Here is a 13,427-nt window from a genome sequence, read left to right as displayed (position 1 = left end):
CTAAATCCATTCTGAAGGTTTATGGTCTAGTTTTAGTTTGGATTTTTAACTGCAAAGAAAGTAGCACATATAAAACATCAGTGATACCAAAAACAGATCTGAGAGGGGCCAGTTGCCATGGAAATGATTGAAAATAAATTTCACTTCACACTACACCCTGCTAATGTACTGACCAGAAAGAAGGAGAAATATTTGGAGTAACAGACGGGCAGCCAAGATAGCTTCTAATCGAGAAGAAGGAAAACACATGAACCTAGTGAGGTTCCAAAGAGGCCAGTAGTATCGCCCCGCAATTTCATTAATTATGCTGTCTCAGCAACCACCCCCACGGAGGGAGAGAGCACCCAGGAACGGGGGACGGGAGTAGACTCCCTGCTTCCCCCGACAGTTTGACAGCCAAACAGCCAGCAGGTCTCCCTCCGGATGTGGGCTTGTCTCTGCAGTTGGTGCAAGGCCAGGAAACACATCACTCCTCCCCTCCAGTGGAGATGCTCCAAATGTTTAGCAAGCTGCAAGGCCCAGGCGCCAAGTGGTGGTTTGGACGCTGTATGGACGGGCCCTTAGCACTGGAGTGGGTCCTGGGGGCACCCCCTCCTACACCGTGGGTCAACCCTTTAGATGCTGCGTCCCACGCAGTCTGGGGGTTCTGGGGGATGGTCTCAGGACGCCGGAGTTTAGGGGGTGCTCAGGGAGCTCGGAGGAGTGACTTCTCCAACAGAAGACTTTTAACACTATCATAAATAAATAAAAATTTTAAAAAATTTTTTTAAAAAAGAGGGGATCCCTGGGTGGCGCAGCAGTTTAGCGCCTGCCTTTGGCCCAGGGCGCGATCCTGGAGTCCCGGGATCGAATCCCACGTCGGGCTCCCGGTGCATGGAGCCTGCTTCTCCCTCTGCCTATGTCTCTGCCTCTCTCTCTGTCTGTGACTATCATAAATAAATAAAAATTAAAAAAAAATTTTTAGAAGACTTTTAACATATGCGAGTCTAAAGAGGCCGGAGTAGCGCGAACCAACTGAACCCTGAACTTTCTGCAACTGGTGTTTCTATGAAAGACACGAGTGTTTAGAACCCATGTCGGGGCAGCCCTGGTGGGAGAGGGCAGAGCCACTGGCCCAGTCGGACGGCCGGGCACCGCTCCCCGCCCCGGAAACAGTCCCGCCGCACAGCTGGCCAGATGCAGTCCTCCCCGGCCCTGCCCTCCGTGGTCACCATGAAGGACACAACCACCCCCCTCCCCGGTTTCCTCTGTAAAATGGGTATAAGCGTCCTTCTCTCACGGGGTTATGATAAGGACCACATTAGGGAAGTCGCCTGCCGGGCTCAGCAGAAGGCCTGGCACAGAGCAAGCGCTCCCACCGCCGGGGGGGGGGGGGGGGGGGGGGTGCTCGTGCTGCGGTTCTTTTTCTTTGCTAACACAGAGGATGTCCTCATTTCCCTTTCCCCGTCCGGATTCCAGTGTGGACGCCGGGCCACCGATGCCCTAAGACGCCGAGGTCCCCGAAGTGTGAAGTATCAGCCAGTGATCTCTTCCCTGGGGCGCCCTGGGAACAGCCACAAACTCCGTACTCCGGAGGGGAGCAAAGCTCCCAGCTACGGACGCTCTGGGGAACGGCATCCCATCCGACAGCACAAGATTTAGGATGAGGGTCGCCAAGCATCCTCCAGGCCCAGGAGGACCCAGAGTTACGCACTGGTCCTCTCGTTACCCACCGAAGGCGCCTTTTCCAAATGGTGCATAGCGCACCTGCTGTTTATGCTCCTCCTTTAAGCTCAGCTAATGGATCCATGTTTCCCTTTGAACAAAATTTACTACAAAGAAAACTAGAGCTAATCAACCTAAATCCGTCCCCATCTCCCACAGATGACAATGGTTAACATGTTATATTTGCAGCCTATTTTAAAAAAAGAAATAAAATCTGACACGCAAAATTAGCATCTATTTCCTTCCGTACTTTCACACCTATGTCCTACCACTCTCCCAGTCACCGTTACAAATTTAATCTATATCCAGTCTGGTTCTACTTTATCCTTTGTTTGAGCTAAATGTTCCTGGTAGCTGTTTTTTTTTTTTTTTTTTTTTTTTTTTTTTTTTTTTTTAACAGAAAGAAAATAAGGGCCCCTGGGTGGCTCAGTCGATTAAGCATCTGCCTTTGGCTCTGGTCATGATCCCAGGTTCCAGGGACTGAGCCCCGCTCCGTGGGAGCCGCGCTCCCCTACTGTTTGCTCAGTGGGGAGTCTGCTCCTCCCTCTCCCCCTGCTTCTCCCCTCTGCTCATGCTCTGTCTCACTCTGTCAAACAAATAAACCTAAAAAAAGAAAAGAGGAAACACGGAAAATGTGCTAAGTGAAAACGCCTCTGTGAGGAGGGGCTTTCAGGCCTCTGCAGCCAGGACACGCCCACTCACCTGCTCCAGGAATAGTGCACTCCGTGTAGGTGACGCTTATTGACGGGTGGCCTTGCAAACTCACACCTTGTAACAGCTGGAAAGCTGTGCAGACCCCTAGAAGGCCATCTACTGAACTCCAAAAGGCTCACCTGGGTCCAGGTGCGTGAAAGAGCCCACCACGAAGTCCAGCGTGGACACAGCCAGCAGGAAGAGCAGCAGCAGCTGGAGGCGGATTATCCATTTGACACCTGCTAGGTTAATCCCCAGCAAGGCCAGAAGCACCACAACTGAAATTCCTCGCACGGCCCAGATACTCCTGAGGCTCAGCAAGTCAGAGATGGACTCAGCAAAGCCGGTGATGTACATGGCCCCTGCAACACACTAACACACCATTCGAGATGAAGGAGTTGGCAAGAGCGTCAGGGACCCACTGGCCACGGCCGCCCGCCGTGGGGGGCCCCCCTCAGCCCTGTCAGGGCTCAGCACTGGGAGCCACCGGGGGAGGTCAGGGAGCCCTTCCTGCCCGCGACCCCTGCCTCAGGCCCCATTTCTTCTCATCTACTTCACCACCACCATCCTGAGGGGGGCACGAACGCCAGTTAGTGGTAACTAAGATGAGAAGATCACGGGAAGAAGGAAATGGGACCCTGGGCCGCACAGCACTCTGAACCTCTCGGTCCGAGTTATTCAAGAGCTAAACACAGACGGGCGCCTGGGCGGCTCAGTTGGTTAAACGTCTGCCTTCAGCTCAGGTCATGATCTCAGGGTCCTGGGATCGAGCCCCACGTAGGACTCCCTGCTCAATGGGGAGTCTACTTCTCTCCCTCCCTCTGCTCCTCCCCTCGTTCATCTCTCTCTCTCTCTCTCTCTCAAATGAATAAACAAAATCTTTTTTTTTAAAAAAAAAGAGCTAAACATAGAACAGAAGCACATAGCAGGTCCTGTCTCGGGGCCTTAGAAAAGCACTGAGGCAAATCCCCAGTTTTTGTCCATTTCTTTGTAGGTCACTATTATTTTTTTTTAAAATTACCTAAAATTTAGAATAAGAAAAAAAAGTGGGGGCAGCCCCGGTGGCGCAGCGGTTTAGCGCCGCCTGCAGCCCGGGGTGTGATCCTGGAGACCCGGGATCGAGTCCCACATCAGGCTTCCTGCATGGAGCCTGCTTCTCCATCTGCCTGTGTCTCTGCCTCTCTCTTTGCTCTCTCTGAATGAATAAATAAATAAATCTTTAAAAAAAAAAAAGTGGGCAGCACATCCTTTCAATGTCATCTTGAATAAAGGCTACCCAAGGACTATCTAGGTGAGTGTACTCAGTTCTACTCATTGTTTATTGATTAAACGTGTTAAGTGTCCCAGACTTTGTGAAGTTACTGTCAATTTATAGATTTCTTTCCAGCAGAGATGCATAATAACTTCTGTCCAGTGGAACAAATAACCCAAAAGACTCAGGTTTGCTGTCCTGTAGGACATTAACCAGTTTCGTTCGGCAATCCTATCCTGACATTTATTTATGAAACTGCTTAACCAGGAACTAGGTAATCAATACCTAGTTCCTCAACTGCTCTTTAACATCTTACTGGCTCCTCCGTTAATTAATAAGTTAAATAAAATCTTTGGCACATGTATGTTATATTTGCCTGAAAGTCATGATTTTTCCTTTTTAAAAATATGTAAAACTCAATTTCAAATAAATATTTGAAAATAACAGCAACCTCACTCTCCGTAATTCCTCAGCCACCTTCTTTCCATCAGCTTCCATCCTCCCCCTCCCCCTACCCAGGCCAGCGGGTCACGGTCATCACTGCACTCTGCTGCCCATTGTTCTCTCAGGGAACAAATTCTGCTCTGGCCTCAGTCATATTCCTCCTTCTTCGTGAAGCCTTTCCTCATCCTCCTTTTCTGAATAAATATTATGCTACTACCAATACCATGCAATTAATCATCTGGTTCCATAATCTATTCTTATTTCATGCATGTAAGTCTTTCCTCTGCCCCAAGCCACCAAGAATGCAAACATCCTAAAAACAAAAATTTCTATGCTGATTGCATTCTTCAAAGGCCCTGCATCTGCTAACTATATTGCAAGCATTCAATAAATACTTTCTGATATGTTGGCTGTATGAAAAGTGTTCTGTGGGGGGCACCTGGGTGGCTCAGTGATTGAGCGTCTGCCTTCGGCTCAGGTCATGATCCCAGGATCCTGGAATTGAGTCTCACATTGGGCTCCCCACGGGGAGCCTGCTTCTCCCTCTGCCTGTGTCTCTGCCTTTCTGTCTGTCTCTCATGAATAAATAAATAAAATCTTAAAAAAAAGAAAAAAGAAAAAAGAAAAGAAAAAATGTTCATCGGAGCAGACACCATTAATTTCCAGCTCCTTTAGGTAAAGACCAGAAGGGCAATGTAATTTCTGTATCAGAGACAAGCTCACAAGGGAGGCCCCATTCTTCAATGAGATTAGCTCATTTTGCTACTAGACATACCATTATTGTCAGTGTTCCCCAAACTTGCAGTAGGCATTTCTGACTATATTTGGGTGAGGGGGGGAAGCCCAATAAATGTAGGAGGAAGACAGTCATCCCTGAGAGATGAGAGAGAGACATTTGCGATTTCCTGCGTTCATCTCACGACTCAAACTTACTCTTGACAAAATACCAAGAGAGTGTGCTGGTGATAATGATGCTGCTATTCCATCAATATGCGGCCAGGTCAACTGGACTCCTCATGGTCAGATATATCGGAGTTGAAAAAAACAAATGACAACAATACAGTGATGATCATCACCTTCCCAGGTGTCTGATGTCTCAAACACACAGAGGGTGACCCCAGAACTTGAATACAACCATCTGCATCAGGAGCTTCCCAACCGAGTGTTTGCTTTTCTAGCTGGCAAACAAAGAATTTGTTCACATGAAGTGGGCCAAGCACTAAAGGCTGCCTTTTGTTTCCAGTACAGCCCCTCTCTCAGACTTATGCCTAAAATCAAAGATGCCAGGAACAAAACAAAAAGGAACACCCTCCGGAGGCTGTGTGCAAGGGCAAGGTGGTTAGGATTGTGGACTGTGAAAGCAGACAAGGGCCCAGTCCTGTGGCCCCCAGTCCCAGCTGTGGGACTTGGGAAAGTTAGTTTTAAGCTTCTGTGCTTCATTTCCTCAACTGTGAAACACACATAATGTAGTACTTGCTTCGGAGGTTATTGTGAGGATTAAATGAGATAATTCATGTAAGGTCCTAGAAGAGTAATAGCCGGCTCATAGCTGAAGTTACAGAGATACTGGCTATTGGCATTATCATTCTTTTTTTTTAATTTTTATTTATTTATGATAGTCACACATTGAGAAAGAGAGAGAGAGGCGGAGACATAGGCAGAGGGAGAAGCAGGCTCCATGCACCGAGAGCCCAACGTGGGATTCGATCCCGGGTCTCCAGGATCGCGCCCTGGGCCAAAGGCAGGCGCCAAACCGCTGCACCACCCAGGGATCCCGGCATTATCATTCTTACTCTACCGTTCCGAGCTACTGAAGAAGAGGAGACAGTAGTTAGCCACGAATTTCATGAAATATTTTGCTGCCGATCAGGGAACCTAGGTGGTACAGTCAGATGAGCAACCAACTCTTGGTTGCAGCTCAGGTCCTGATCTCAGGAATGTGGGATCAAGTCCCACATCTTGGCTCTGCGCTCACTAGGGAGTCTGGCTGAGATTCTCCCTCTCTCTCTGCGCCTCCTACATTCTCTTTCTTTCTAAAATAAATAAATAAATCTTAAAAATAATACCTCGTTAATGCTAACTACATGATGGTAAATGCCACCGGAAACTTGCAAAGTAAGTTGTAGGTAAGGATTCTTAAACCAAAGAAACCTGCTTTGAGGGAAAACAGTAATAGCCTCAAATTAAATTGTCTTCTCAAAGTCTAAGAGCTTGGAGATAAGAGGTGAGGGTATTGATGGAATGTGGGTAAGTAAGAACGTTATAGAGATTTCATATTTGGTAGGTGGATGAACATAGGAAGTAATCCTGCTTGGTTGGAAGCTATAGGAAAAGTATAATTATGGCTTTTCTAAGGGTGGACTGTAACTATTCTCAGAACAAAAAGCACAGTAGAACTTCTAAATCAACAAGAAGAGACAGAAATAAATTTGAGCCACGCTGGCAAAATAAGACGCTTTTTAAATTTCAAATTATCTAGAAAATAATGAAAAAGAGAATAATGTATTCTAAAACTTGTATTCTTTTTTTTTTTAAGATTTTATTTATTTATTCATGAGAGACACAGAACAAGAGAGAGAGAAAGAGAGAGAAAGAGGCAGAGACACAGGCAGAGGGAGAAGCAGGTTCCATGCAGGGAGCCTGACGCGGGACTCGATCCCGGGACCCTGGGGTCATGCCCTGGGCCAAAGGCAGGTGCCCAACTGCTGAGCCACCCGGGCATCCGTCATTTTCTAACTTTAAAAGAATTTTATAAAGGAAAACTAAAACCAAACACGGAGAGTGCAGTTCGGTCTGTGCAAAGCTCCCCTGGGCGCCGGGACAAAGGCCGGGTCACCGGCCACACGCGGGCACCAGGACGCGACCTGCTTAACCTATGAACACCCGCCCTTGCTGTCGTTTTTAAGCATCTGTATCACCTCCCGTAGTCAGTACAGCCATCCTTCCCCCTCTTCGTTCTTCGCAGAGAAGCTTCCATCCCTCCAGCAGGGAGCAGGGCCGTCCCCCGCCTTCTGATGGAGAGAGGGGACCTTTCGGGGCGCCTCCACCCCGAGGTGTTTCTGATACAGCCACCGCACCTCCACAGTCACGGGCAGCTTGCCTGGCAGCTCAGGGTGCCCAGCGCCCTCCGCGCCCTCCCCCGGCTTGACATCTTGTTTAAGTTTCCTGCTGCCTGACTCCCCCGTGAGCTCCTACAACCAGACCCCACCTGCACGGCGCCCCCCAAAGCCCCCGGCCTCCTAGCACAGCGGGGAAGCCAGCGCCCAAAGCTTGCAGACACATCGGCGCAAGCTCAAGGGGTCTCCTCGGTTTCCGGGGGAAGCCATCCCAAAGAAGCCCCCAGCCCAAGTGAATGGGGCCAAGCCAGGAGCAGCTGCGGGTCGCTGTTTGCCCAGCTGGCCCGGGGGGTCTGGCCGATGGGGCAGGCCAGCTACCAACACCTCAACGACACAGAGAGGGAAGGATTTGGGAAGATCCCGGGCAATGGAAAGACTTTGTGACTTTAAAAATTTCTTCTAAATTTTTTTAAAAGGTTTTATTTTTAAGTGATCGTCACACCCAGCGTGGGGCTCTAACCCACAACCCCGAGCTCAAGAGCCACATGCTCTACCGACTGAGCCAGCCAGGTGCCCCTATATTTTCTAAATCTCTATGCCTAAAACAGGGGTCAGCAAACTCCAACCTGCTGAACAAATTCTGCCCACTGCCTGTTTTGGAAATAAAGTTTCACTGGAACACAGCTACGCCCAGTTTTTCACATTGTCTATCGCTGTTTTTGAACTACACAAGCAGAACTGAACAGTTGTGACAGAAATGTGTGACTCGTAAAAACTATTTACTATCTGGTCCTTTATGGTAGAAGTTTGCTGACCCCTGCTCCAGGGCCAACATGCAATCTGCTCTGGCAATCATTAAAAATAAATGAAAGGAAAAATAATAAGGAAGAAAAGGAAAGAAGGAAAGGAAAGGAAAAGGAAAAGGAAAAGGAAAAGGAAAAGGAAAAGGAAAAGGGAAAGGGAAAGGGAAAGGGAAGGAAAGAGAAGGAAAGGAAAGGGAAAAGGAAAGGGAAAAGGAAAGGGAAAAGGAAAGGGAAAAGGAAAGGGAAAAGGAAAGGAAAAAGGAAAGGAAAAAGGAAAGGGAAAAGGAAAGGAAAAAGGAAAGGGAAAAGGAAAGGGAAAAGGAAAGGGAAAAGGAAAGGGAAAAGGAAAGGGAAAAGGAAAGGAAAAAGGAAAGGAAAGGAAAGGAAAGGAAAGGAAAGGAAAGGAAAGGAAAGGAAAGGAAAGGAAAGGAAAGGAAAAGAATGTATTCACGCCCTGGAATGACAAGGTTAGAGGTTAGTGAGTACCACAAATAGGGACTCTCAGAGACTCCAACCACACCCAAGAAGAAGGATCTCAAATCAATGGCCTAATCTTTCACCTTAAGAAACTAGAAAAGGAGGACACCTGGGTGGCTGAGCAGTTTAGCATCTGCCTTCAGCCCAGGGTGTGATCCTGGAGACCTGGGATCGAGTCCCACATCGGGCTCCAGGCATGGAGCCTGCTTCTCCCTCTGCCTGTGTCTCTGCCTCTCTCTCTCTCTCTGTGTCCCTCATGAATGAATAAATAAAATCTTAAAAAAAGAAAGAAAGAAACTAGAAAAGGAAGAGCAAACTAAACCGAAAGGAAGCAGGAGGAAGGAAATAGTAACAACAGGAGCAGAAATAAATTGAAGACCAGGAAAACAATAGAAAAATCAACAAAACCAAAAATTGCTTCTTTGCAGTCAAGCTTTTAATTAGCCTGACTGGGAAAAAAAAAAAAAAAAGAGCAAAGTCTCAAATGATAAAAATTAGGAATGAAAGGAAAGACACGACTACCCATCTTACAAAAAGTAAAAGGATTGGATTATAAGGAATCTATGAACAGTCATATGCCAATAAATTATATAACTGAGACGAAATGGACAAATTCCTAGAAAGACACAAACTACCAAAACTGACTTAAGGGTAGCCCGGGGGCTCAGTGGTTAAGCGTCTGCCTTCAGCCCAGGGTGTGATCCTGGAGCCCCAGGATCGAGTCCCACGTCGGGCTCCCTGCATGGAGCCTGCTTCTCCCTCTGCCTGTGTCTCTGCCTCTGTGTGTGTGTGTGTCGTGAATAAATAAATAAAATCTTTTAAATAAATAAATAAATAAATAAATAAATAAATAAATAAATAAACTGTTTTCTCAACCACCCACCACCTTTTGCACTATCACAAAGGCCTTTTTCAAGCCAAGAAGTGCTTGAAAAGAGCAGCTTTTGAATGCCTGTGTCCTCGGTGTTAGGTCACCATCCCCGTGTGACCTAACACCAAGCTCCATAAGCCTCAGCATGTCCCCCCTGAGAGCCCGCGTCCACTGCGTCCACTGCGCCGCCCCCCGTTAGTCTCCCCCTTCCCATGCAGGGGCCCACATGGCTCCCAGCCTCCCCCCACAAGGCCGCAAGCTATGAAGGAGCCCAGAGCTCCAGCTCACTTGAGAGGTGCCTGCTTCCAGGGAAGCCCAGGAAGGTAAAATGTCCCTCCTTCAGCACAAAAGTGCCCCAGGGACGGGCCCACCAGCTGCCAGCCAGGCCCTGGCCACGGTCCCGCAGTCCCCTCCCTGGAACGGGCAGCAAGGATCATTCCAGGCCAGGCCCTGCCTTCCAGGGCAGATCAAGACTCCACAGGCACCAACAGTGTTAGGGAAGGAGGACCGGACGGAGGGCCAGGGCCCCAGGCAGAGGGCCAGGCTCTGCTCTGAGTCCTTCTCCGAGCCCCCATCTGCCCATCTATAAAATGGGAGCAACTGGCCCACCTCGCCTCACCCCAGAACAAACGGGAACGTGCCTGAGAAGACGGCGGCTAGCGGGCAGGCAGGAGGACAGATCCTGCGTGCCGATGGCCTGTGGACACAGCTCCCCTGCCCCGGCCGCCCAGGCTCACCTGTCCAAACACATACAGCAGCCCAATCGTGCCTCCGGTCTGCCCGCCGAGGACCGAGGAGATCATCGAGTAGACACCCCCGCTGCCAACACCACAGTGCTCCCCAACACCGATGCCGGACAGCACAGTGACGAGGGCCACCAGGACGACGAAGGACACCAAAAACATGCCCATGAGCACTCCCGTGTTTCCCTGCAACAGAACAGCAAGGAGCAAGGCGGGGGGTTAGGACAGGGGGGCCCTCCCAGGAGCACTGACCACCTCCCCCCATACCTCAGGGATGCAACAGGGTTGGGGGAGGAAGAGCTGGGCAGAGGTGGGGCATGTGGACAAAGCCAGCCCACAGGAGTAGGGCCTGGAAGAAATTCCCCAGGAAGGGCAACGGCCTTGCTTCCAACTCTTCAGTGACTTCCCATCACCAACGGGCACTCAGGGGGCCCCGCCTCACCCGCCCCTCTCTACCCCCCAGTCCCTCTCATCCCTGTGCCCTGGCAGGAAGTGCTCCCCCCGCCCCGCCCCCTGCCCAGCCCACCTTCCCCCCCTCCCCCTCACTCCACTCCATCTCCTTGACAGCCACACTCAAGGCTCAGTGCTTAGGGGCTTCCTCTTCCAGGACACCAGGCCCAAGCCCAACTCAAGGGCAGGAGATAACGCGGTACTTATCATACTAGGTCCGCTTCCAAGCCCATCTTTACCTCTGGGCTGTGAGCACCGAGAGAGCGGGATACTGTTTTATTCGGTTATGCTTTATTCAGATAGTTTCTTATTTTGTGGATTTTACATTTTTAATGACATTATATAATCACGGTTTTCTTCCTTTGTTCAGGCTTTCAAATTGTCTGCATGTGATAATATGATATCCTGCATCAATCTTTGAGTTTTCATACCCAAACTGCCACTGTAACATCTTCCAAGCTATAGGTGAGCTGCCAGAGTATTCGTTAGAGCTCCTATGCTCTATGCGAAAATCATCTGGGCATGACCTCTCCTTACACGAGTTTTATGCCACCTCCTAGAAGCTCGGTCTTATTTTTGCCGTTTCACATTTTGCCTTTTTTTCCATGATCAAATACGATTTTTCAGGTAAAACTCATCTCAGAGCTGAAAAACAGAGATCATTTCCAGGGCAAAAGGATGGATTCATACAGTAGGCCGCCTCAAAGGCGACCCCCGGGGACCCCCAGCCCCTGGCACGCATGCTCTGTGTGATCTCCTGCCCTTGAGTTGGGGGCTTGGACCTGGTGACTCACTTTTAATGAGCAGAGCACTGCAGAAGTGAAGGGATATCACTTCTGAGATGAGGATATAAAAAGATTGTGGGGCAGCTCGGGTGGCCCAGCAGTTTACCGCCACCTGCAGCCCAGGGTGTGACCCCGGGTCCCGGAATCGAGTCCCGCGTCGGGCTCCCTGCATGGAGCCTGCTTCTCCCTCTGCCTGGGTCTCTGCCTCTCTCTCTCTCTCTCTCTCTCTCTCTCTGTGTGTGTCTCTCATGAATAAATAAATAAAATCTAATTAATTAATTAATTAATTTTTTTAAAAAGATTGTGGCTCTCATCTTGGGTGCTCTCTCGCTCTCTCAGATTGCTCATCCTGGGGAAGTCACCTACACGTAAAGAGGCAGCCTTAGGAAGAGGCCCACAGGACAAGGCCTGCCAACAACAGCGCAAGCGCTCTTGGAAGCAGACCCTCCGCTGGTAGAGCCTTCGGCTGGGATTGCAGCCCTGACAGGCTGACTGCAGCCCCAGGAGAGACTCTAAGCCAGAGATGCCCAGCTGGGCTGCACCCTGGATCCCTGGACCACAGAAACTATGAGATTACACACGTTTTTGCTTTATGCTGCTAGGCATTGGAATCATTTGTACAGCAGCAATAGAAAATGGAAGCAACTTATTATATTCTCACTTTGGGGGTAGAATTGATGTGTCTGGATAGCCGTTTCTCAAAAAAAGAAAAGAAAAGAAAAGACAGAAAAAAAAAATAGCCCAGGGAGAGGGTTAAGAAGAGGCCCTTAAAGACTTAAGAATCAAAACAGAAAAAAAAAAAAAAAAAGAATCAAAACAGAGAGCACTTAGGGGCGCCTGGCTGGCTCAGTCGGTAGAGCATGCACCTCTTGATCTCGAGGTTGTGAGTTTGAGCCCTATGTTGGGCATGGAGCCTAACTTAAAAAAAAAAAAAAAAATAGAGAGAGCTCACCTTTTCCTCCTTCTACCATTCTATGACTATCCCCCAGGGGCCCGGCTGTCACTGGCCAGCCCTTCCTCTGCCACAGCAAGGAGACTGACAGGCTTCCCTTGGACACAGACTGCAGAGGTGCTGGGCAGTGAGGTGGCCCTTTAGGAAAGGGGCAAAGACACGGGTGGATCCCAGATGCCTGAATCTGCCAGCGGGATCAGGAGTCAGAGCTGGAGGCCTTGTGTTTTTGTAAGCGGGAGCTCCTGTAAGTGTGGGAGGGATTCTTAGCATCCACACTAGGGAGGTGGCTGACCCTCCTCTAAGCTTTCCACGTATTAATTAAAAATAAAAAAATTCCAGACCCACCCAGGCCATGACTAAGGCTGAACCCTGAGCTAAGGACCCAGGTTTGGAGTAGAGCAAGCACTCAGGAGGGTCTGGCCTCACCCAGGCCTCCTCGGGGGCCTAAGAACCCCATACACCCCACTACAGCTCAGGGTTCCTGCCCTAGAATTTGCCATGATTAACCATGATGGTTAATTTTCTATGTCAGCTTGGGTAGGCTATGGTGACCATTTGTTTAGTCAAACAGTAGCCTAGATGTTGCTATACATGTGTGGTGTTGGGGGGTTTTTTTAGCTGTGATTAACATTCACAGTCAGTATTCTCCCTAACGCAGGTGGGCCTCAGCCAAACTGTTGAAGGTCTTAACAGCAAAGACTGAGGCTTCCCAGCGGAGAAAGAATCCTGTGGCCAGACTGCGCCAGAGAAATTCTGTGTTCCCAGCTTTTGGCCTCAAGCCTGCAGCCTCAATTCTTACCTGAGTCTCACTTGGACTCACCAGACCCCACAGTCATACATATAGGATGTCCTGTGCATCTCTTATAGGTATCTACCTCCTATTGGTACTAGCTCTGTGTCCCTGAAGAACCTTGGCTAGCACATCCCACACCTCGAATGGCCCCCTCTCTCTTGCACCTGTGCAACCGAGCTCCCCTCTGAAAGGCTGGCTGAACCATGCCTCCCCAGGAAGCTTTCCTGGACACTTTAGCAACCCTACATTCACAGCCTGTTCCATTCCTGAGGGATTTAACGCTGCTTTGAGACCTCACCTGGATTCCTGATGTGAAATCAGCAGGGCAGTTAGCTCGCCAGGGGGAGGAACTAGGCCTTCTATTCCATCATCCCAGTGGCACATAGTCGTGCCTGGAACACAGT

The 13,427-nt window shown here is 49.4% G+C and overlaps 1 protein-coding gene across 1 annotated transcript; it reads right to left on the bottom strand.

The window, feature by feature from the left end:
- Positions 1-2,537: 2,537 nt before the first annotated feature.
- Positions 2,538-11,488, bottom strand: LOC140597641 (solute carrier family 12 member 8-like; the record flags this gene model as incomplete). The annotated part of the gene is made up of 3 exons (XM_072746451.1): positions 11,385-11,488; positions 10,038-10,229; positions 2,538-2,769 (listed from the first exon to the last, which is right to left on the bottom strand). Coding segments are annotated over exons 1-3 (490 nt in total), but the record flags the coding sequence as incomplete, so codon positions are not given.
- Between the last annotated feature and the right edge of the window lie 1,939 nt (positions 11,489-13,427).

This window comes from Vulpes vulpes, unplaced genomic scaffold, assembly GCF_048418805.1.
Source record: "Vulpes vulpes isolate BD-2025 unplaced genomic scaffold, VulVul3 u000000877, whole genome shotgun sequence".
In the NCBI taxonomy this organism is placed as follows: Eukaryota; Metazoa; Chordata; class Mammalia; order Carnivora; family Canidae; genus Vulpes; species Vulpes vulpes.
This window is presented reverse-complemented; position numbering and strand designations above follow the sequence as displayed.